This window comes from Leptonotus elevatus, chromosome 13, assembly GCF_054856555.1.
Source record: "Leptonotus elevatus isolate MCC_2025b chromosome 13, RoL_Lele_1.0, whole genome shotgun sequence".
In the NCBI taxonomy this organism is placed as follows: Eukaryota; Metazoa; Chordata; class Actinopteri; order Syngnathiformes; family Syngnathidae; genus Leptonotus; species Leptonotus elevatus.
Genome location: NC_141251.1, coordinates 21,445,274 through 21,471,149, shown reverse-complemented (window position 1 = coordinate 21,471,149; position 25,876 = coordinate 21,445,274). Strand labels below are relative to the sequence as shown.

At 40.7% G+C, this 25,876-nt stretch overlaps 1 protein-coding gene across 1 annotated transcript in view; it reads right to left on the bottom strand.

The window, feature by feature from the left end:
- Positions 1-10,685: 10,685 nt before the first annotated feature.
- The window catches only part of meis1b (Meis homeobox 1 b), a 91,297-nt gene continuing 76,106 nt past the window's right edge, over positions 10,686-25,876 (bottom strand). Inside the window, exons 10-13 of the mRNA XM_086092861.1 lie at positions 20,611-20,669; positions 19,554-19,643; positions 18,454-18,558; positions 10,686-11,303 (exon numbers count right to left, since the gene is read on the bottom strand). Coding sequence (XP_085948987.1) covers positions 18,500-18,558; positions 19,554-19,643; positions 20,611-20,669 — 208 coding nt within the window. The 3' untranslated portion in view covers positions 10,686-11,303; positions 18,454-18,499. The remainder of the gene's footprint in view (positions 11,304-18,453; positions 18,559-19,553; positions 19,644-20,610; positions 20,670-25,876) is intronic.

Below are 25,876 nucleotides of genomic sequence, written 5' to 3'. Positions count from 1 at the left end.
ACTTTGAGACAAAAGGCTCTGGATGAGGGACCAAACAGTTGCACTGAGAGCAAATGGAAACTGAAGGAACTGTGTCCTGTGAATGTGATATAACACATCTATAAACATGTGACATTGTGCTTTGGACTCATTGAAAACTAAACGATAACATTCATTGACCACCCAGAGCTGAAAAATTTATTTTGTATGCCTCTTTTACGCAGACTTAACAGTAGAGTATTTACTGTATTTGTCTGTGCCTTTTATACAGAAACCGGCCAAGTGGGATATTGTTGCCAGTAACGTTGGATGCTCACCACTATTCCCTTTCACACAGTGGCAGTCTCATCTCTGATAATATCTTCAAAGATGGAAAATTTGCAAAATAAGCCAGGTTTGACAGGCAGTATGAAAGGGGCTTGTGCTACTTTGAAAGCCTAGAAATTTATGCAATTCCTTGTTTATACCTTTTTTTGTAGACCAACAAGATGGAAAGAAGCTGACTTTTATGGGAAGCGTGAACGGGGCGGGGAAACTTGCTGGTTGTCTTAGACACCACATTCTGTGTCACTTTTCAAACAGAACAGTGGCAGGGGGGAAACTTTAATGAACAGTGTGAAAGGGTCTTAAACTGCCTTCCATTTAGAAGTCCCCCACCCCCCACTCCATACCTTTCACCCAGGCTGGCAAGCTCGACGCAAAGATGGCTTTGACAAGTCGTGTGAAAGGGTCTCTTCTACCTCCAGAAGTAGAGTTCAATACATTTTGTGAAGATACCTTTTAAACAGGCTAGCGACAGCAAAAAAACAACATCTGAATTTGAAAGAAAATAAATTGAAATAAATAAAAAAAAACTAACAAATTCTGCAGCCCCTCCAACTTAAACTTTATCGTGTTCCGTGAAAGGGGATACCTTTCATACTGCTGCTTTTTACTGTGTTTCTGGATTGTAGGAAAGGTACTGACAGAATGGTGGGGGATGATCGAAAGTTCTTTAACAACCAATCAGAAGTTACATTTCCTTGCATTAAATTTTTATTTTTCATCAGCTCCTTTTACACTGCCGTCAAACCTGTCTTTTTTTTCTCTTTTTTTAAACAAGTCCATTTGATTAAACTGTTTTGGGGTTTGTCGCCCCTTTCATGCTGCCTGTATACTTTGTGAAAGGGACTGACATGGAATGGTGGAAAGTTGGCTAAAATGTCTTCAACAACCTCTAAAAAATCCAGCCTTTGACTCAACTTTTGTCAATCTTAAGCCTCTTTCACACTGGCCAATATGGCATATTTTCCCCATGTCATTGGACTGTGTGAAAGTGATCAACATGGAAAGAAAAAAGTCCAGTTGTCTTCAAGTTGCCTTGTAGTCTTGTGCCCCTTTCACTCTGCTCAACAATTTGTCAAACTGACTTTGATTCAACTTTTGTGGCCCCTTTCACCCTGCTCATCAAAGCCGTCTTTTTCCCATGTCAGGGGATAAGCGGAAAACTCCTTTTAAAACCGTCCTAAAAGGGTCTGATAAAAGTCAACAACATAAACTGTTGCAGAGGAATGCGGCATTTGATGAAATGTGGAACATGCGATAAGCGCAAAAGGCATAAGGGGAGGCAACAAGACGTGATGGATGTGCGCGCTTGAAATTTCCCAGATATATTTCATGCTTTTAGCAAACAAACTGCGTCGTATTTTCCCTGACGCGCCGATATCAACCTCTGCAATAACTCCAGCCGCTTTGATGCCATCATTCGCACTGTCAGCGATTTTCAGCAACGTTCTTGTCTCGCTTCGAGCGCTCCCTCGGCCCGTTGGGGGAAAAAGTCCAACTGAATCTGAGGGGAAAAAATCACACCTTGGTCGCACCTGTCAAAACATACAAGGTCCAGGAAAGTTTTTCAAGGCTTTTAGAGTTTGTCACTGCTGTTACAGGGGTCTGGATCTTTGGGTGTAGGTGACACTGCGCTCAGTGTTATAGTTAAACTTGGCTAATTTATTGCAGTGGTCCTCGAACTTTTTTCCAACAATTTCATTGAGTGGCAACCACGTTGGTGACTAGCAATAACCGGTTGGTAAACAAAACAAGCACAACCTCTGTTGGACAAATTTTGCAGAACCATTGTCAAAACTGCAGGTTAACGGATGTTAGCTTAGCCACGTAGCTACAACTACGGTGGCCTTTACTGGACAAAAAGTAAGCACGCTGTTCAAAAAGAGACAAAAGTTTTTGACTTCTCAGTTATGTGGGGAGATTTTTTTGGTCTAAGTTGTGCACTGCAGAACTCCAACAGGACCGCCCCAGATAGCACGATTATCTCACAGATTATCACAAGGAAATTCAGCGAGAAATTTAAGGAGGAAGTGCGGTCCAATTTGCTACAAATTGGACATTTTTCCAAGCGGCGCCAGACACGTCCGCTGCAAAATGCTCGATCCTTCTTCCCGCCCGGCAACCACAAAGTGCAGCTGCCAACTTTCTGTCCGGAGAATGCGGGCGCCACAAACAATGTTTAGCTTGTCCTCCTGGTTGCCAGCACTCATGAGTGACAAGGCAGACTGATGAGCACTTTTGGTGGACTGCGCTTCCTTGATGTCAATAATACTGATAATAAATATATTTCTATATATCATATCGTAACTTCTATTATGTATTTATTGTTTATCATTTATATTTTTAGGCTACTTTATTTAAAATGTAAACTTATTTAAAGTGAAAGGTTGTTTTGATTTTGCATTTGTGATAGAACGTTTATCTTTTTAAATGGACATACAGTACATTAATTGAAATATTTTGAAGTATTATATGAAAACTAGGCATATTACTTGCAATTTATCAAAATGTAATTCACAGTTTGATCCTCAAACATTATGACAGACTCGAGACTTTGAGTGACTGCTACATGCTGTGAAAAGTCCCAAGACGGAAATTCATCACAAATAAATCCCTGACTCCAAATAAATCCTCCAATAAATCCCTTGTCCATTGGTGTGTCTGCACCCTGAACGTCAAACTGTCTCGTCCGCGCATTTGCTTTTCCAGCAAAACACTTCATTTTTCTCCAAAGCTCAATGGCCCATAAAGCCCCCCGCCCTCAACCCCCCTCCCCCCCCCCCCCTCCCCCAATCCCTCGCTGCCTCCCACCACGACCCTGCGTGTTTTACACAGCCTCCTTGTCCATAATACCATATAACATCAACACATTGCCTTTGATTGGTGCACATAAACATTGACTGTAGCCGAAGCGCACTTTTAACGGCACAGCCACAACTCACCACCACCGTTAACGCCGCTCGGGACGCCAAGGACAAATGGCAGTACCTGCGCCCAGATGAAGCCTCGCTCAGGGTCACTGAGAAAGACAAGGATGGAGACCAAGACAAAGAGGATCGTTTTACAAGACGGATGAAGAAAGCACGGACAAGAGCAATAGAAGTTTTTGTATGCTCCCAAACACGAACATCTCATCTTATTTAATGACTCTCCACCCGCAAGAATATCAAGTAAAAAACACTAACCCAAGTTCAGAAACATGATGTGAATTCCTAACGTTGGTTTCAAAGTAGGGTTTGAAATTGTAGTGGCATGAAATTATACCTTGAAACCTCATGTTTACGGTAAGGTGGGGATTTCTGACCCAAATGCAGGGAAGTAGGGCAAGGAGGCAGAGGTGACGTAAAAAATAATAATACAAAAGATAATTAAACAAAAACAACAAACAATGCAAAACGTGGGGGGAACAGGGCAAAAAACAACAATGGATCGACGCAGACAGGAGACTAAATACACACACACTCTAATGACAACACAAGACACACCTGAAGCAAAACACAAGTGTCTGAGGGCACTGATTGGTTGACACAAGGAAGGGCAGGATTACACTTAACTAGACCAAGGGAGACACACAAGGAAAAACAGAACACAACAGATGATGACAGAAACTTAAAGAAACATGACAAAATCAAACAGAACCCAGACATGGAAATCCTAATTTGAAGTCCTACCCATTGGTTTTATTCCCCATTTTGAAACAATAACACAGGCTTGAAACCCAATCTTAGTTTGAAACACTTGTTTGAAACCCTAACCATGATTTTAAACCCTAATTTGAAATTATAACGCTTATCTGCAACCCTAATTTGAACCCCTAACTTTGTTTTACAAGTCTGGTTTGAAAGCCTAATTTTGTTTTAAAACCGTAATAGGAAACCCCCAAATCTTGTTTGATAACTTAACACTATCTTGAAACCCTAATTTAAAACCCCAACCTTTCTTTAAAACCTCATCTGAAGCCTTAACATTGGTTTCAAACCCCAATTTTAAACCTTCAAACAAAATGGTAATTCCATTTTTGGTTTCAAGACCTAGATTTAAACCCTAATCTGAATCTAGCCTTGGTGTGAAACCCTAATTTGAAGTGCCAAAACCTTTGTTTGAAGGCCTAACCCTAATTTGAATCCGTAACTGTAAAGGATAACCCTAGCTTCTAATTATAAAGTCTAACCCTGTCTTGAAACTCATTTGAAATCTTCACTTGAAACCCTAACAATGGCTAAAAACCCTAAATTACAAAACTAACCTTGATTCAAAACCTTAATTTTAACCCAAACCTAGCCCAACATTGGTTTCAAAATCTGACCCTGTCATAAATTGAAGCCTTCAATTATCTTGATGGACAAGGAAGGCCTCTCCTTCAGCCATCCACTGACTGCTGAAGACCAACAATAAAGCAGCAGTAAACGACGTGATGATGTAACCTGTAGCGAGGGAGAGCGAGCATATGAGGCAACGCAAGCACATGCAGGCTCACAGTCGGTTGGAAGAGAAAGTGGCCGTTGGTGCTCCCTGCTGTTTTATGTCGCAGGGGAAACGTCTTTATCACAGTGTGTTATTCCACAACACAGCTTCTTTCATGGAAAACACCCCCTGCCCGCCTGCGCCGCCACCCCTTCCCCGCTCTCATTGACTGACTGCATTGCTCTGCATAAACTGTCCATGCTTCATAAATAATGACACGCAGAGCAGAACGCCGTACAGCCAGCGCCGCTGCCTTCCCATCCTTGAAGAGCTGAAAGACGCTCGCTAAAAGACGAGTGCGCCACTGCCAGCGTAAACCCTGAAAGGCGCCATTAATTCATTTAACAAGGGAACATTAATAAGCGCCAGTTGTTCTCGATTAATTAGACTGACACTTTGATATCACAGTTTGGCAATGGCGAGGTTTTTGTGTGCAAATTTAGTCAAAAAGCAAAGAAAAAGATTGAACTGGACTTTTCCTGTGCTTAAAGCCACTGTGAAGTAAAAATAAAATGTGTTGTAAATTTGAGACCAAACAGATGTATTGGATGACCCTGTTGTGATAAAGCAAGCTCATTAGCTCGTTAGCTTGCTTTTTTGTCAGCTTATATAAGTGAGTGAACATAATATACAGTTAACTTTGTTAAGTGTCTCTATTACTGTTATGTGGTAAATAACACACAACAGCACTGACCATGGTGCTAACATATTAGATGACCTTGCCATGGTCAAGCAAGATTGTAAGCTTGTTAGCTTGTGAGTGCAGAAAACATAAACACAATATATTTTAGAAATAGAAAATGAAATAAATTAACAAATCCGCTAAACACAAGCCATGAAAGTCTTTATTATTGGCACAATTTGATAAACTTAATCTTTAAATAGTATCTTCAGAAAATCCTTCTTTTTTTTTTGTCTTGCCTAAAAAAGTAGCAAATGCTCTGGTGATGTCATCCATCTATTGAGTAACTGCATGTGTGTTGCTCGAATTAGACTTTTTGGGCCATCAGCATTGTGTGTTTGGTGCGCAAGAGTTGCACATAAACGAGTCACTAAGAGCAGTGGGGGTGGAGAGGCACTTTGTCAGAACAGTGCTGAAATCAAGACCCCAGAGCCCCCCTTGCCCCAATCCCAGACACTGTTTACTTTGGGAGGCCTCTGGCCGGCCTGCGCTCAATGACGGCACTGTGCACCCAAATGCCGAACCCGGGACGCCAGCACATGCATGCACGGCCGCAGTCAAACCTTTGACAGATTTATCCTACATGACAGCTTCTTCAAGTTACAAACCCTAACCCTAACCCTGACTTAAAACCCTGTTTTGAAACCCTATCACTTGTTTAAAACTCTTTAAACTGCAACCCAGGTTTGAAAGCCTCATTTGAGACCCGATCCCTGGTTTGAAATCTTAATTTGAAATCCCAACCCTGAGTTGAAACCTTAACTCTTGATTGAAACCCTTATTTGAAACCCTAACCTTATTTGTCATGCCTAATTTGAAATCTTAATTCTGGATTCAAACCCTAATTTAACACTTTATGATAGATTTAAAACCCTAACATTTGTTTCAAACTTTAATCCAGTCTTGAAACCTAAATTTAAAATGCTAACCCAGTTTTGAAAGCCTAATTTAAAACCCAAACCGTGGTTACAAACCCAAATTTCAAATCTTATTCCTGGCTTCAAATTCTAAATTGTATCCCTTGAAAACCTTGAAACCATTATCATGTTAGAAGACCAAATTAAAAACCCAAACCAAAGATTATGATTCTAATTTGAAACCCTAAGAGTTGAAACACTATTTTGAAGCCCTAACACTTGTTTGAAACTCTTAACGATGCAGGCTTGAAACCTAAACAAAAAATCCAAACAATGCATTGAAACCCTAATTTTAAACCTTTGCATTTGTTTATCATCTGCACAACCATAAAAATGGAAAGTTTAGGGAGTAGCTAAGAATGGGGATCGATGTAGCTATACTCGACCCATAAGACAGAATTGAATTGCAAAAGCCACAAAGAAAGTCACATATATCCAAATTTTTAGATGGGGGTGGCCATGAGCGTGATCAGGAGTGACCATGGCTACCACATAGCTCTGCTCTTGCTTTTGCGCAGTCGTGCCCCCGCGATCCCGCCGCCTCCATCGATCGCGGCCCAATGAGGTAACGCAATCACAAACATCAATAAGAAGCGGGAGGGCCATCATTATGCGCTGACGCTGATAAACGAGCCACCTCGCAAACAATTCTCGCTCGGCCCGAGGGGTTTCGGAGAGGATGGGACCTGCCCGTGAGGGCCCCGCCGCGCGGCCCGTCGCCGAGGAGACAGATGACATCCAAAATGGCCCCCTCCCAGCACACGGCCTCCTTTCCAATTTCTGAGGGCTCCTTTTGTTTCAAAGGCAGCTGCCGGCCGCCTGACCTTTGGCCAAAGGAAGCTTTGCAAAACTTGCACCATCCACGACCAGTTCAGGTTTTGCTCACGCTTGAAGCACTTGCACCTTGGAAACCATCCATTGACATCGCCAGCAAACACTACACACACATTTGGAGATGCTCACTTTACAAAAATAATTAGTCACATAGAGCTACTCAAGAACAAGCTTTGCCCTCATATTTGTTAAAAAAAAAAAATACAGAGAGAAAAAAGTCAAAAGTAAATTTTTGTCATGATTTTTTTTCAAGAATGAAATTTACCAAGAATATGCCATGTTTTTTTTCTCTTCCAAGCTGTATTAAAAAACAAAATTCAAGAATGATCTTTTTCAAGAAAAAACAAAGAAACGATTTGTTTTTTGGGGTGGGTTTAAAATTTGTTGTTTGTTTACATAAATTAAAATCAATTAATTTTTTCCTGAAAATAGTTTTTCTTTTAAGGAAACGTTTTGATGTATTTATTTATTCATTAAAAATATTTTTTTATACAAGTGTTTGTTTGTTTTTGTTGTTGTTGGGGTTTTTTTTTGGGGGGGGGGGGGGCTGTATTGTTTAAAAAAAACATTTAGTATTTCTTTTTTATGTACATAGTAATAATTTTATTTTAAAGAAAAAAGTCATTTTATATGAAATTGGAGATTATGTTGCATGCAATATTTGTGAAAATAATAGAATATATGTATATATTTTAAAACTTAAAAGTTGCATTTTCAAGATGTTTTTTTTCTCTCAGATAATACATATTCAATTTTTCTTTTTTCAATGAACATGTGTAAGTGCATTTTCAAGAAAACTTATTTTTAATGAAGAAAAAGAGTCCCCCAAATCATGTTTTAGATTAGAAAAAGTAAGCTTTGAAATGGTGCACGTTTTCTGTATTAAATGATTCTCACAAGCCAAATGATTGATGTTTAAATAACTGTAAATCTATATCAAAACTGTCTAAATTGTGGCAGTTTCTCCCCCCCCGTTTAAACCCCCCCCCCCCCTCTTTTTGCTTGATGTTTGCTTCCTGTTTGTGACATTTTGCTGCCTCATTACTAGCATTGTTCAGTCTAATGCAGTCATTAATCTTCCCTTTCAAAAAGGCCATTCATGTATTAGGGAGACTTTTTAAATTCGACTGAGCAGGTGTACCTAATGAAGTGACCACGGAATGCACAGGGCCTTGCCTCCACGCGCACCTAAAAAGAAAAGTATGTTTAATGAAACAATATAGGCCTACATCTTGTGCGTTGCCCTTTTTCAAAGACTTAAAATAATAAAATGACAGCCATATAGTGAAACGACTTTGAAAGTCAACCACGCTGAAATGTAGGTCAGCAATGTGTGTGTGACGTATGCATTACCGCCCCCCTCCAAGACACATTCCCATTGTTAATGATTTGTTTGCAAAATATGTTTGTTTTGAAAGCACATTATTTATTAAGTGGAAAATATAGGAAATAAAACAATGACGTCAGAGCAATAAAAACACTGCAGTCTTACGGACCAATACGATTAAACACATAAAACATGTTTATAAAATACAATTCTGTAAAGATAAATATTGAAATAATTCATAATTACATAAACAAATTCAAACTGCAACAAAATATGCATTAGTAATCAAGGTGATTAAAATCACTTTTTCTACATTTGATTGAGTCTTTAGTTCAGAATGTAAAGTTTAGTGATAATTCCGTAATACTACTGTAAAGGGACACTTCTTATACATTAGAAAATGACATGATCCTTCGAATTTTGGGTTTCATTTTCAATTTATTGGACTGAGTTCTCCTGAGACGAGAGTTCTGGTCCAAAGGGTGAGTTTCTCCTCCGCGCCTAAACTGTCCCGCGGCTTCCCTACAGGGGGCGCTCCAAAACGGCCTTTCCCCCCTTTTACCTTCTCTGCTCCAAAGCAGGCAGCCAAAGCAAGCCTCAAACTCTGCTCGCAACCATCGCCGAACACTGCCGATCTGTTCTTGGGACATTCTAAAACGAATTTGTCTAATCAAAAGTAGCCGAGACGTTTTAAAGGCGGGAGGATAGCCAGGTACTTGAAAATGACAATGAAGTTCGGCAACATGTGCCAAAGGTGCAGCATGTCTCCGTAAGAAGATGGAAACGCACGCACGCACACACACGCACACACACGCTCACCAAGAATAAAGAAATTATTTTCCGAGAAAAAAGTAGTCAATTTCCAACAATATTTTCTAATTAAAAAAAGGGGGGGAAATTCATGGAAAAACAAGTTTTAGTTTTTTGAGAAACAACTCCCAACCCCTTTGAAAACACCCCCTTGAAAACACTTTTTAAAAAAAATCCTGTTTCTTTGAGAAAAAGGTGGTTGTTGATTTCTTCTTCTTTGTTATTTCAAGTGGAAAAAAAGCGTATTTTTTTATTCAGAAAAAAAATTGTAATTTTGACAAAAAGTTGGATTTTATTTGCAACTGTCACGTCATGAGCTTTCTTATAGGATCTCTCTCTAGTTACGGAAACACTGTGGAGGTTTTGTGTGTGTGTTGGGCATATCCAAGCAGCTTCAGCCTCTCTCTCTCATTCACTCACACTGAAACTCACACACTCACTCACTCACACACACCCCCACACGCACCCCCCCCACTCTCTCTCTCTCTCTCTCTCTCTCTCTCTCTCTCTCTCTCTCTCTCTATATATATATATATATATATATATATATATATATGTATATATATATATATATATATATATACATATATACATATATACATATATACATATATACACTGTATATACACTGTATATACATGTGTGCGTGTGTGTGTGTGTGTGTGTATGTGTGCATAAATCAGTGGTGAGTTGAATTGAGATGCGAAATGGCCTTTACACACGGATGCCCAATCAGATTACAACATGTGTGACGTAATACATGTGTGTGTGGGGGGGGGGGGGGGGGGGGGGAGGCACAGCATTGTGTGAAGCACTACTTTTTATTAAACCGTTATGCAATTAGTCAATAAATGTCACCTATGCAGTGTATCAACAGCCGTACTTCACTGTTGGCCTTTCCTAGCATGAAGGAGTTTGCAAACTTGGAGGCAGGATCGTAGAGGCGAACCCTCTCACTGTAGCTTAGCTGGTACAACAGATATGACATGGATGGGTGACACAGATAGATTTAAAACTTTACCAAAGGCAAAAAAATACCCACACCCCTGGCCAGTGTACAGCAAGGGATTGTGGAGGTTGAAGTAAGTTATTTTAAAGTAAAAAGGAAAACCTTTCCGTTGTTTGACGCAGCTACGTTAGCATGTTGGCTGCAGTGTTGGTACGCTCCAATATGTTTTCAAAAAAGTGAATATGAGGCTAGATTAAGTTCTTTGGACAACATATGGTGTAGATTTGTATCACTTGTACTGCTATGCATTTTTATCAAATTGTGTTTTATCGGGAAGATGCACATCCCTAATAGCAATCCACGTGTGTGTAGAAAGTGGAAGGAAAAAAAAAAGAAGAGTTGAGGCTTTTTTTTTTAAACTCTATTAGAAACAACATAATATGCAGAACAATACAATAGCATTTACAATAGTTGTTGTGAGAGTCCAGCATGGTTTGACACCACTTGACAGTTTATTTCCTCTCACTTGCTTCCCAAACAACCAGCATATACTTTTCTTTTTATACTTTCCGCGTCTTTCCTTCGGCCGCATTTCTCTTGATTTTTCACTTTTTTTCTCTTTTTAACTGGGCACCTTCTTTTTTTGGTTTCTCAAGTGCCCTGTAAGATTTACAGACATTGGCCTGTCCTGGCGCCCGTCTCCAGCCGTCGTCCTGCTCGTCCAGCAAAGAGTTTTTCCAGGAGCGTCGTAGGAAGTCTCAAAAGAGTCCGGAAGTGGGCGGCGGACGCAAACCGGGGCACGGGGCTGGTCTGCCCGGACTTGGGGGAGGGCAGTTGGGCTCGTCTTGGAGCCTCAAAGACGGGCCGCTGGGTGATAATAAACAAGTGGAAGGGGTGTCGGAAGTGCGCAGGAAGGAAGATGGTCGGCATTGCGGTCGGGACGGAGGGGATCCCGTCCCCTTCAATCCGTACGGACGCCTCTGCGTGACAGGGGACTTCCTGCTGTGCCCTGCGGTCCTGAACACACACACCAAAACACACGGTCAATAATCCTCATCATCGTGATCCTTGTGGCCTATCAGGAAATAGAGCCATGCATCAAAGCAAACATGGTGCAGCATCATTTATCTGTTATGCTGCACGCAAATGGAAGAAGCTGGTAACAGAACTGAAGTTATCACCAAGAGTAAAAAATATGATTTCCCCCCAAAACCTATGATTAAAGTCTTTTAAAGCATTTATTTAATTAAGTATACAAAATCAACTTCCGTGGGCTGGTCTAGTTTTGAGGGCTGCCAGTGACGCAAGGGTGCTTTGCACATGATCCCAATGAAATTTGACCTCAGATTTCCAGGAAGATGTTGGCAATGTGATAAGTCAGCTGAAAGCAGATAGCGGATGACGTGAAGCTTTGCACACACTCTTGCTGCTGGGAAGTTTCAGAGCGGTTTCTTTTCCAAGCTAATCCGGCGACGTCATTAATGCTACTTTAGCAGTAGGAGCTAGTTTAGCGAGCAAACACACACGATCCACTTGATGTGATAAACGAGCTCCGCTCCCAAACGCCACCCTCCTACATCAGTTCAACCATTCGCCTGTGTGGATGTATTGCATTTCATCACTTCCTTGTTCACGTTCATATTTTTCTCCAGAAAAAAACAGTAATAATATGAGAATGAAAGTACTATTTTTCAAGGGAAAGAAGTTGTATTTTTGGGGAAACAGAAGTTCATGTTTTTCACCAAAATAAAGAGGTAATTTTACAAGAATAAAGTAGTATTTTATTTTATTTTATTTGACAACATAGACATTTTTGTGAGAAGTACATGAGGAAAAGTTGTCATCCTATGAAGATTTGATGTGTGTGTGTTTGGGGGGGGGGGGGGGGGGGTTAAATAGTTACAATATTAGTGTAGTCCTAATTTTTGGGAGAATATAGGTTTATTTCCATTAAAAAAATAAGAATCTTATTGGAATTAAGTTGCTATTTTTTTTAAATATATATATAAAATTACAAAAAAAGTAGCTAATTTATTAAAAATGAAATACTACAAGAATGTTGAGAACATGCACACAAGATGTGTTTTTTGAGAACAAAGTATTTGTAGGTAAAGTAAAAATGCAGCAATCTTACCAAAACTTTTATTTCAGAGTTTAGGAGAATAATAAAGTTGTATTCTTGTGGAAAAAAAGTTCAGTTTTTTGTGTAAAATTTTTTCCCCTCAGTTTAATAAAGACCACGATCCTTCCCATCCACTTTCGCCACAGCAAAAATGTCCGGTAAAGCAAATGTTCCTCTCCCCTATCTGCTAGAACTATTGATGTGTTTAAGGTACACAGAAATTGTCGGAATTTGTACCTCTGAATTTTAATCAACCCTCTTCCTGAAGTCAGATCTCCAACTCAACAAGGCAGGCGGATCTTACGAGGCAGACATAGAATTGATGCTAATCATGTAAACACTAGTTACATGTTTTCTTGTACTTTCACACGGCTGACAAGCGTTAGGAGTTTGTATAAGTATCTGTGGAAATTGCTACATGATCTTTGTTTTTATTATAACCAACAACTCGGGTTTGTTTTTTACATTTGTGGGGTTTGCGGCCAGAGTGTGGTCCTAAGAAATAGGTAGCAGTGTTTTCAGAAATTAGCGGGACATCGTAGATTCAAATAAAATATAATCACAGTGTTTTCAAAAGAACAGATGTGCCTAGATGTGGCAGTTAATTGTTGAGTACAGTTGCAATAACTAAAGATTTTCAAAAACCATACAGACAAATAGTAATAATTTGCTCTTACCTGAGTCAAGCTAAATGTAAAATATGATTTTTTTACGCTACATGCACTATATTAAAATCATAATAGCACTACTTGTCTTGTTTAAAATGTAAATTGTATGTAAATTTTACAAAATCTTTTTTATTTATGTAAATTTGTTGTTCATAATTGATTATTCATGCACAAATGGTAAAACTGTTTTTTTGTGGGTGATTGGCAGTGGCATTGCAGAAAAATAACAGTTTCATCTTGTGTGATTTATTGTTTAGCCATTATTTCATTTAAGAATGGATTTTTTTTTCACATGCACGAACATATATACACACATACACACACACACCTACTATCAATTTTTCAACCCCCCCAGCTCCCCGCCCGACACACAGCGGCTCGATGACATGTCTTCGAAGTTCGAACCCCAAGTGAGTTGACAGTGCAGGCCAGGCACATTATCATGTGCCCCTTTTTTTTTTTACTTTGAGCACCTGCCCCTCCGAAGGTCACTGGTCTTGACTGCATGGCAGTGTGAAAAATTGGTCTTGTGGTGAAAATATATGAACATTTATTGTATTTGTGGCATAATAGCTTTAAAACTGAGATTTAAGGATGTTGTGAAGCCGCACATTTTGTAAAATCCCCTCTAAGATTGTTTTCCTGTAAAAAAAAAAGGTCACCCGTGGTGGCAAAGCAGAGCATGTAAATGTGGCAATAAAAGAAAAATCCATATTTTGCACGTGGGCCGGCGTGCTTAACAAGAACACGCTGACTGCGATAGTCGATGCACGTGAAGTCAATGTAAGTCCCGTCCCAATAAAGAGCTCAGAGGAGCACAAATTGTTAATAAGGTTTTCCACAAATAAGCCAATCAATACACAGAGCTTTAAGGCTTCCCATGTTGGAGTCCACAGGGGCCGAATCAACAAGGATGGATATATATGTGTATATATAAATGTGTGTGTATATATATATCACTACATGGCATAATTGCGTTTGTAAGACAATGGTGACAGCTCAGTGCATTTTTCGTTTTATATTAAGAGCTGACTAATTTTTAACATTAAGTAACTTGTGAAATTATGCACATTTTTAAAACAATAAAATACAACTTGACCCCAGTCCCCACAAATATGTTTTGTTATTTAATTTATTACTGATAAACTCCTTTGCACAACGTTTAATGCTTTTATTTTGTTAAGTCCAATACAGATGCACATTGTAAATAAATGACACAACTTTACTACAAAAATAAATGACACAACTTTACTACAAAGGAACCAGAAACATTTGACGTGTTCTTTCCATATTAAGAGAAATCTAATTTTAAACAAGAAGTAACTTAGTATAATTTAATTTATCACTGCTAAATTGTATTATAGTGACTTATTTTCACGACCTTGAACGCTTTTCGGATGCGCTGTGACACTGCTCTACTGCAAGCGAACACATTCTCTCTTTCACTTTTAACCCTTACGAGCTATTTTGTGCGGTTGCTGGGTAAAACATATGGAGGCAAATGGTGCAAAACTAACTTGTAAAAAAATTTTGTACCTGTAGAAAAAAGTCTAAATTTGTATCTGTAAAAGTCGTGATTTGTACCTGTAAAAAAATGTGTACCTGTTAAAAAATATTTGTATCTGTAAAAAAAATGTGTACCTGTAAAAAACAAATTTGTATCTGTAAAAACAAATTTGTACCTGTAAAAGTCATGATTTGTACCTGTACAATTTATTTTTGTATCTGTACAAAAAGTGTAAATTTGTATTTGTAAAAGTTGTGATTTGTACCTGTAGAAATGACAACTTGTAGTCAAACAAGTCGCTACTAGGAGTCACAAGTGGTTTTTCTGCTGCTGTCCAGTCACGTGAGTTTTGCACCATATATCTCGCTACAAAAGGTGCAAAACTGATTCGTACTTGTAGAGCGCCGTGATTTGTACTCGTAGAAGAAGAGGGCGGGCTCTGGAAGATTTGGGCGGGCTAAAGTTCAACCTCATTGGTTGAGCGAACGACAGTGGGTTGAACTCAAATGACGCCCATGCACAAGTCCGCAATTCCAAACAAACAGAGTAGCCACACCAGTTTACGGCGTTACGTGTCATTTTGGAAGAAGATGACATCCCAGGCGTGAGCATTTCAACATGGTTCAATATGCAGAGCACTTCAAGTGGGCAGAAAGAAAGAAGTTTTAGTATGAAGGTAAGATTTATTGTACGAACATAGCTCGTAATTCCGTGCTAGCTAGCTAGCTCATCTCATGTTGTTGTCACGAAAACTGAACACATTGAAGTCACGATTTTTATTTCAAGATTTGAAGCCTACCAGTGTAAACATACGATCAATAGCTTGTACCTTGTACCTCCATAAAAACACGCTTCATATCTAAAGATCAAGTGGCTTGGGGTCACTCCAACTGACAAGACGGCGTCCATTCAGCTCTCACTGGGCTTTGAGAGTACCCATGGACACCTCTTGGAGAGAGAGCTGGAGCAAGCTAGCTCGTTGCTAACGGCTAACCGAGTGCGTTCTTTCAAAGCAGGGAATGGGTGGAAGTGCTACACAGTCCAAATGGCTCTTCTACGCCAACAATCTGCCCCTTAAACATTGTGTGTTCTAGCTCTAGTGCATTTCTTTTGGGTAGTTTGGACGTGGACGTTTCTGCTGCGTCATGACTGGAATTCACTTCAGTAGAGGCTTTCCGAATAACGGGTGGTTGTTAATCGAGCGTTAATTTTAGGCACTTTAAGTTAACGAGATAACGTGATTATTTTGACACACACACACTTATATATACACACTCAAACACTTATTAAAAAAAAGCTCAATGACTTGTCTTTCTTTTAAAAAATTTTTTTTTTGCGTATTGAGGAGTGCAAGCTTGAAGTTTGTGAGCTCCTGCCAGACGTTTTTATGAATCATCCATATGTCATTTTGCAGAATAAGAAAGCCAAATTTGGGTCTGGAGCTTGTGTCTTTGGAGACGGCAAACGGGGCCAATGGTGACATGTGAGTCACCTCGGCGGCGTTCAAAGAGCGAGGGGGTGGGGTGTGGGTGGGGGGGTCGGGGGGTTGTCTTCTGCTTGGCTTGTCCGACTTGCTGACAGGTGTATTGTTTCACAAGGGGTGGGAGGCTCCAAGTGGAACGTCACTAAGCAACACTAATTGGCTCCAATGTGGCGATGAAGACTACAATGAACAAGAAGCAGAAGAAGCTAATGAAAAATGCTTCGAATACATAATGAACTTTTTGCCCCCCCCCCCCCCATCATCATACGCTATTAATTTAATTGCCCACAAAAGACTTTCATCGTTTAATTGACCTAGAAAAGGCGCCACCAATAGAATCTGATGAAGCTGTAAGCCCCCACCCCCCACCTTCCTTCCTTCCTCCCTTTGGCCCATTCCATCTTTCCCTCCTCCTCCTCGTCATTGACTCTCCCTCCTCATCTCCCTCCATGTTTCTTGCTTGTCTTGGCTGGGCCAGGATTCCTCTGGTGGCCCAATTATGGGATTGAGCAGGCAAATTGAGGCTGTTTAAAGCGACGTCTGCTGGGAAGACGAGCAGCTGCTACCAGCGACCAGGAGAGAGAGAGCAAGAGAGAGAGAGAGAGAGAGAGAGAGAGAGAGAGAGAGAGAGAAGCTGAAGCTGCTTGGACACGCCCAACACACACACACACACACACACACACACACACACAAAACCTACACAGTGTTTCCATAACTACATCTCATCACCATGAGCCTCTTTGTTTTTTTTAAATAGCGGCACACTTGGCATAGGGGTTAATGCCGTCCATTTTGGTAAACTGAATAAGTCAAATCCATTGGTCACACCTCCGCTGACGGCATATTTAATTTGGATGAAGTCAATTAGGCCCCGCTAAGCTCCATAGCCTGCTGGCTACCTCCTCCTCCTCCATTTTTTGCACTAGTTTGCGTTACCCCTTCCTGTGCCAGCAGTAATCCTATTATCACAAACACACACACGTATGCACGTATACATCCGTGCGCACACAAACATTTGATATGTCTTTATATTTGGCAGATGCTCACGTGTGTTTTCTAAACACGAGACGACCCGAGCGTCAGTGCGGCGTATACTGTACAGTACGTCCCGGAATGACGTGGGAGTCCATTTGGCCTGAGGACAAGCGAGAGAGGGAGGGATGGAGAGGGAGAGAAATAACTGCAAAAATTGACCTACTATGAAAAACTGCAAAGTGAGGGAACGTTAGAAAGAGCGGTCATAATATGTGTGACCATTTATGACACTTATTTGAAGGAATGTTCATGCAAACAGGGCTGGGGGAAAAAAAGTTGGCTACTTTGGTAAGTTTGCTTAAGTCAACCACAAAAACTGGTCAACACAAAAAATAATACACTAATAAATCATTTGAAAACCATATTAGCGATGCCCGGAACCAATGTTTGGCCCTTTCCGTGTTTCCAAACAGGGAGGCGATTACTTGAGTAATCAACAAAATAATTGATACAATAATCAATTCTAAAAAGATTGGTTAGTGATAGCCCTACAAGCAACTACAAAACTTCCTTAAGTAAGTCAACCAAGGAATCTCATAAATAATCCTCACATCACACTTTAAATAGATGTATAGTTTTATACTTGTAGACAGACATACAGCAATATCTTACAGTCGTTTTCATAAATAAACCGAGGAGCAGAATATCTTAACGTATTTTAAGTAAAGCCAAAAAGTCTCAATAAGTAAATCATTAAGGACCCTAAATCTCAACCTTGAATCTTGTAGGATCCTAAATCTCATAAATCCTCAAATCACCTCTTGTGATAAATGTACACGGCATAAATCATTACCATGAATAAGTAAATCAAGGACCGTAAATCTTGGAGCCTAAATCTCAGAAATCCTCAAATAAACTGATAAATGTAGTAACATAAGTAAATCAAGCACAATAAATCGTTGAAATAAACCTCGGATCCCCTCTCATAGGAGTGCAAATCTCAGTAATAATCCTCCAATCACGTGCAATGTGCCCCAAAAAAAACATTTGAAGTATCCTAAACAGCCACAAAGAAGCATCAACAAGTAAATCAAGGGCCTTCATTTTCAGAAATAATTCCCAAATCAAATTGTGTAGGGCCCTAAATCTCACAGCATCTTCAAATCACCTTTTGTGTGCAATAAAGGCATTAAGATAACATACTTCAAGTATCTTAAAGTACCTTAAATATAGTCAAAAAGTACCATCGACGGGTACATCAAGGACCCGAAATCTCAGAAATAATCATTAATAATCTCTCGTCAGACCCTAATCTCAGAGTTAACCCTCAAATAAATGTTTTGTGTGCAAGTAAAACAGCCAGCACACTGCAAACAATGGAAACTTATGTGAGGATAAGATTGCAGACTTACGTTCGCCTCGCTGTTGCGATTGGTCGGCCCCGGGGAGGGGGTGGGGCTACATGTAGTGCCACTGACCTTCCATGCCCATGTTCATACTCATGCCGCTCATTGGTCCTGAGGAACACCACAATAAAACACGTCAATAGGATACAATGCAAACAAACAAACAAAAAAAGTATTGCCGTGCTTTGACGTCACGCTACAACGTGATGACAATGTTGTGCGATGATGTCATGTCATGCTATGTTGTTAAATTTACGTAACTGTCTGCTTAGCACCATCCCGAAGACTGGCGACTGTATGACGTCATGTTATGATCCCATGATATGACATCACTCTAGCATGCAAGCATGATGTTGCGTTGCGATGTTTTGGTATGACGTCGTATGCTATGATATCACACTAGATTGTTGTCATCCTGAAGAATGTCATCTTATATAGTTATACTACAATGCCAAGCTACGACTTTATGCTACAATGTTACACTATGATGCTATGCTTATGATGTTATGCTAAAATGCTCCACTACATTTTACCGTACAGCGGTTACACTACTATGATAGGGTTGTAAGGATAACGTCGATATTGTGATTTTAAAATTGCCACAATATCGTCGTCGTCATGTTACGATATTAAAAGCAGCACAACTACGTCAACAAATTTTTGGGGGGCTTGCTTCAGCCAAACAGAATTCTGAACTACATACTTACAATATTGCAAGGTTTTTTTACATCGCCAACCTCCCCACAAGATCGTGATAATAATTATATTGTGACGTTTTGATACTGTTGCATCCCTAACACTCATGCTACGATGCCATGCTACGACATTATGCTACAACGTCAATGCTATAATTTTAAGCTATGACTTTAACAATTGCTAGGACGTCATGTACTATGACGCAGTGGACTGCTACTGTGTTGCCTTGCTACAATTTCACACTATGACATCATGCTATTAGCGTAACTGGGTCGCCATGTTATAACATCACACGATGACATCATGCCATTTTGTCGCAGCTAGCGCCATCTTGAACATGTAATCGGCGTTTTGTATATGATGCACGAAGGCAGGTGAGCGGCAACAGGAAGACGACAAAAAAGCCTCACCAGGTGGTCTGATTCCCATGTGCTGCTGGCCGTCCATGACGAAGCCCCCCATCGGCTGGCCATCTGGATTATAGGGAGCTCCTTGACTTACTGTTTGTGCGTATGGAGGAGATAAGGGAGGAGGGAGGATATATGCAGAAGGAGGGGGGGCAGAGTGGTCAATTAGCGCTTGTAATTAAGGCTCAGTGGCCGAAGCAGGCTCATCTGCCAACCGCTGCACGCACGAGCGGGAGCAGGAGCTCCCGTTGTCTTGTAACGGACTTTTTACACCGCTAAGCTCCTGGTGGGCTTTAATGAGCTTTGACCAACACACACACACTACAAGTTTACATAATCCCCCATTCAAAAAAGAAAATGCAGTAGTTCATTAAAAGACTTTGTGGACAGTGTGTGTGCATTAGCAGCCAGTATGTCTTTTGTCATTGTGTTTTACTCTCTTTTCTTTCTTTATCTATTCTCAGGTTGCCCAACAAGGTTCCAACAGGTGTTATTGTTGTCTTTAGTTAGCGTTTTTTGCACTCTTTTTCTTCTTCTTGCTATTCCAAATAAACACAACAAGATGATTTTGTTTTTGTTTTGTGGTACACATTTCTTTCCAAAGACTTCTTTTGTTATGCTATGCTTGGACATTGTTGCATTTTTAACGCAAACACCTGGCTGGAGAAGCCAAAGTGTGCACGTCATAAATTAGGGGTCCGCACAGACGCGGGAGCGCTCTGAGAATAAGTGCAACCCGAGACTGCTTCGCCCATTGTGACGCCCTCATAGAAATCCACTTAGCTCCCACTGAGGCCGTCAGTGGGTCAACTGGAGCAGAAACAAGATCTCGGCCCCTTTGGATGCCTTTGAACTTTACTGCGGCCCCTAATAATGCCCTGACCTCTCACCCCTATTACAGGTAATAAAGTTTACAGCAGCCCAAACTAAGCTGTGTAAAGGGGGGATAACCGCTGCCTAAAAGGGCCCAAAAAATGGGGACAAGCTCGCAGGGAGAGTGCAGAAAGGAAGTCCGGAGCCAAAAAGCCAAACAACTTGCTAGATACATGAAAAGACTTGCCTGCACGGTTCGACTGGTCGATCATGGGCTGCACTATTCTCCTCCTGGCGTTGATGAACCTGGAGGAGGCAGAGGAAGAGGAAGGAAGGAGGAAGAGGGGGAAAAAGAGAGAAATCAAGATTAAAAGAGCTGCTAAAACAACCTTGAAAAGCTTGTAACTCAAGATGAAAGCACATTGCTATGTAAGTAAGAAACAGTTAAAAAATGGTACTGTCAAGCAAAAGCGACAGGTGGCGCTATAGCTCCTAAGCAATAGGGCGTGCGGAAAAGGGAAAAACTAATTTAGGAAAGGGGGGCTCAACCAATAGACTGATAGTAAAGTGGGGTTAATCTAGAGTCAAGGATTAACATATTGGAGCCTTTCAATTGAAGCAGGACAACCATCAGATGTCTCACAGCCAGTCAGTGAAGACCATTCATTTATAATATTCACATAATATCACATTCACATTATTAGGAACTATAATAATGTGTTTGTTTTTTTAAATCATCTTTTATTTTGTTTTTGTATTGCAAGTAAAAATGTAACCCCAGGAAAGCCTTTTGAATTTCACTAAATTGTCCATAAATTATCATATTACAACTGAAACATATTTAAAATAAACAAAAACAAATATTATTATAAATTAATGTAAATATCTTAAATTTCTTTAATGTTGAAAAGTGAATAAAAAATAATAATACAAACATTGTAGTGAACTTTAGTGAGTATATTTATGGACAAAAAGACATTCAAAAAAAAATACTACGACAAGGAACTTCCCTTTAACCATGTGACATGCCATACCATCATAAATAAAAAATATTCAAATATAATAGTAACTATAGTAAAAACTTTCATTTTTTAATCTGTTTGTTCATTCCCAGCGCCTCTCTCTCTCACACACACACACACACACACACACACACACACACACACACACACACGCACACACACACACACACACGCACGCACGCACGCAAGCGCGCAAGCATGCACGAACTCGCACACATGAACACGCACACACTGACCTGCTGTGACCCAACCCCTGGTGAATCAACCCTTTGACCAGTGCGATGACCCCGAGGAGAGCTCAGCCACTCAAGGATTTGGGGACTTGATTTATGTGTTCCTGCTGTTGCCCTCTTGCATTTCACGTCTTAAAAGGGGAGGATTAGCCAAAAGTAAAGGAAACAAAAGTCCCCACCAAAAGGGAGCATTTCAAGGGCCGGGCCCCGGAGAGCAACAGGAGGAGAGGAACAAAACAAAAGGGACGCGTTTGACCCCACATTACTGAAGGGGCATGTCTCATTTTGAATACAAAGTGTTGGCAAATTCACAGAAAAAACAAACACGAGATGTGTAGTGAAGGATTAAGGGCCATCCCTCCAAATAATGATAGACAGACTTACCAACTTTGATAGCAAGCTGAAAAATGTTTAAGATATTTAGTTTGTCTTTCATTGACCGGCGGAAATTACCAAAATTATTGTTAAATGATGGCTGTAAGCCAAAATGGTAGACTTGGTGTCTTCTTGTGCATGGCTTCTTGAGACTTTTTTTGTGGGTCTACATATGATGAAGACATTTATCAAATTTCATGTTGCTTATGTGAAACGTATTTTAGGGGCGGATTTTCAAAATCTTTCGGTAGGAGATGTCATCTTTGACCATAAAATGACCAATTTAAACCAAAATTGCTGACTTTCCTTGTCATTTTGGACATGGCTACTTTAGACTTTTTTTGTTGTTCTATTTATGATTGATGTGTCTACTAAATTTCACGTTGCCAAGTTAAACTGGATTTAGGGGCGGAATTTTCAAAATATTCAGTTCTGTTAAAGTTATGAATGAACCAAAATGGCAGACTTCATGTGTCTTTTCAGATCTTGCTTGCTTTTTGAGACTTTTTTGTGGGTCGACTCATGATAGACAGACTTACCAAATTTCATATACCTATGTACATCACACTAGCTGGTGGGGCTGAATTATTAAACTATTCCAAAAGGAAAATATTTTAAAGGCCCCTATGAAATGAGGCAAAATGGCTGGTTTAAACCAAAATGACAGACTTCCTGTATCTTTTCAGACATGGCTTCTTGAAACTTTTTGTGGGAAAATTTCACGTTGTTTCATAAAACTGGCTTTGGGGGCTTTTTTCAACTTTGTTGGACCAAAATGTAAGGGAATTCTGCGTCTGTTTTGGGGATATGAGGACAGTGCGGGAGGAATGCAAGAATGCACTGACATGGCAGAACACCATCAAATGAGGGAATGTCTGGAGTTTTATCACCAACACCCTCTCCTTCCCCTTTCCTCCTGCCCTACACCAGCCCTCCCTGACGGGGGCCTGTTTCACGGGGGGAGATATGGGAGCATTGAGGAGCATTCCTCTAACTATTCTCTTTTGCAGGCCCTTTTTCACAAGGTCAACTGCGGGCCAGCGCTAGCTAACTGTTGACCTCCGATCCCCCCCTTCACCCCCCCCCCCCCCCAAGTCCCCTCCATTAATATATTTTAAAGCCTCCTTTTTATATTCTCTCCTGTACGACAGCGTATTAGGGCCCCATATAAAAATATTTTTTTAAGAGGGCGGGGGCAGTATTCAGAGGAAAAAAACGTGCAAATTTGCGTGGTGTAATTGCGTGGCCCTAATACACCATCGTACTCCTACATCACATCCACAAACAGGCTGATGTGGGACGGAAGCTTTTGGCACACTTCTCAGAAAGCCAGTATTTGTTCCAAGTAGATTGTGACAGAAACAAACAAAACAAGACAGAAAATCTGAGTCATATTAGAGAGCAACATTACTACTGCACATACAATACTACATAAAAGTATTGCCTCCATTTACGAGAGTAACGTGAAAATTGCATTTATTATGCCTCATATTCCTTGTAGCTACTACAATTCTTTAAAAAAAATCCATAGAAAACAATGACATCAGTGAAAAAGTATCACAATACCGCTAGTATCATGATACCCACCAACAAAACTGATATAATTCTAAATATTTTAAATATATTCAAGACAATACATAGTATCGCAATAATTTGCCAACATACTTTACCAATGATACTGACTGGATCACGATACTACCATGATATTGTATCAACAATCCCAGTACAATCACATTTTGCTAACAATCTTGAAAGTATCGTGATACTTTGCTCGCGATACTGATAGCATCACATTACTTTACCAATGATAGTGATATCACATATCGTTACCAAATAAATCATACTGTCATGATACATTGTTAATGATACTAATATAATCGCAATTGTTTTCCTGTAATGTCAATATCATCACAATATTTTGCTAACAGTTCCTGAAAATATTATGATACTTCACCTACTATGGATATAGCATCATTGTAATTTGCAACCATTATCACACTATCGTGATATTGATTATAATAATAATGTATCGGATTTATATAGCGCTTTTCTAGACACTCAAAGATGCTTTACATTGTAATGGATACATTATGCAAGCACTCACACAGTCACACTATGGTGGCGGTAAGTTACTTAAGTAGCCACAGCTGCCCTGGGGCAGGCTGACGGAAGAAGCGTGGCTGCCAGTGCGCGCCTACGGCCCCTCCGACCACCACCAAACATTCGTACCTTCCATACACCAGTGTGAGTAGCACTGGAGGCAATGTGTGTGAAGTGCCTTGCCCAAGGACAAAACGACACATGACTTGGGGAGCGCGAGGATCGAACAGCCGACCTTCTGGTTACTGAACGACCGTCTCTACACCCTGAGCCATGGCTGTCATGCCATATATTATCAAAAATATTGATATCATTACCATATTCGGCTTACAGTAAAAAAAAAAAAAACATGACACATGTTGCATTTAATAGAAATAATATTCACTAAATTTTCTACCAACCATACCATCCATCCATCCATTTTCTTAACCGCTTGTCCTCAACAAGGGTTGCGGGGGGCGCTGGAGCCTATCCCAGCTGGCTTCGGGCAGTAGGCGGGGTACACCCTGAACTGGTTGCCAAGCAATTGCAGGGCACCAACCATACCAATGATACACCAATTATACCAAAATCATGATACAGTGAAATATCCACAGTATTGTGATACTTGACCAATGATACATCATGATATTTTATCAACAATTCTGAAAGTAAAATAATATTTTAATAGTTGATGATACTTTTGCCAGCGTTACAAATGGTATCACAATACTTTACCTACAATACAGATAGCATCATGATAGTCTGATAGCCTAACAATATTTTGTCACCATTGCCAAAAGCATCATGATACTTTGCCAATGACGCCAAAAGACAGACAGACAGACAGATAGATAATCTATGTTTTTAAAATGTGCACTCTTCCTGCTGTACGTACAAAACTTCATAGAGAAAATTGTTGAATGTCACGTCTCCTTCCCCCATTCATGTATTTGCTTGCTCTGCCTGTTTTATCACTCCTTATCATGCCTCCCTTCTCTGGTGGAAAGTGTCAGTCCAGTTTCGACCCATACTGGACAGCCGCCCTCCCAAACCTCCCCGCCACCACCCCCACCACCCCCACCCCCCTACCCCAACTCCCTCCTCCCTTCTCCCGCCAGCTTCCTGTCCCCGACGTGCCTGTATCTGAGGCCAGATGCACCATAGTGCCTGGAACAAAGGAGAAAATGCCTCTCATAATAGCAGCCGGGGGAACAAGAGGGAGAATGGAAAGAAGGAGAGAGAGAAAAGGAAAGCAGGCGTTCTCACTGCCAGCGTTAACAAGCCGAGCCGAATGAGAAGACGAGGAGTAAACGGCGAGCTCCTTCACCTTTGCACGACCCCCGAGCCACCGTACATGCCCAGTGTTTACGGCCTCCCCCAACGCAACACAAGGAGGCTCACTATTCAACTGCAGCCACAATAGTCGGGCTATTTTGGCCCAAAACAGGGCGAGAGGGGGTGACACACACACATGAAGTGACCTCATATAAAAATGAAGACCCATAGCCTCGTCGTGGGAGCCAAGCGCCTGGGAGTCCCAGCAGGGACACGCACGCACGCATGCACGCACGCACGCACACAACACCCCCCCCCCCCCCACACACACACCTACACACACCCGCACACGCACACACACACACACACACACACACATGCCATCCATGTGTTGCGCCACAACTGAGGACGCTACGCGGTCTTTGTTGATGGGCCTCCAGAATACAGAGAGACCTCAATGTTTCAAGGCCTTCAAAGTGTGTACAACTTGGAGGAGGACCAATATTTTCGGGTGGCGGCGGAAAGA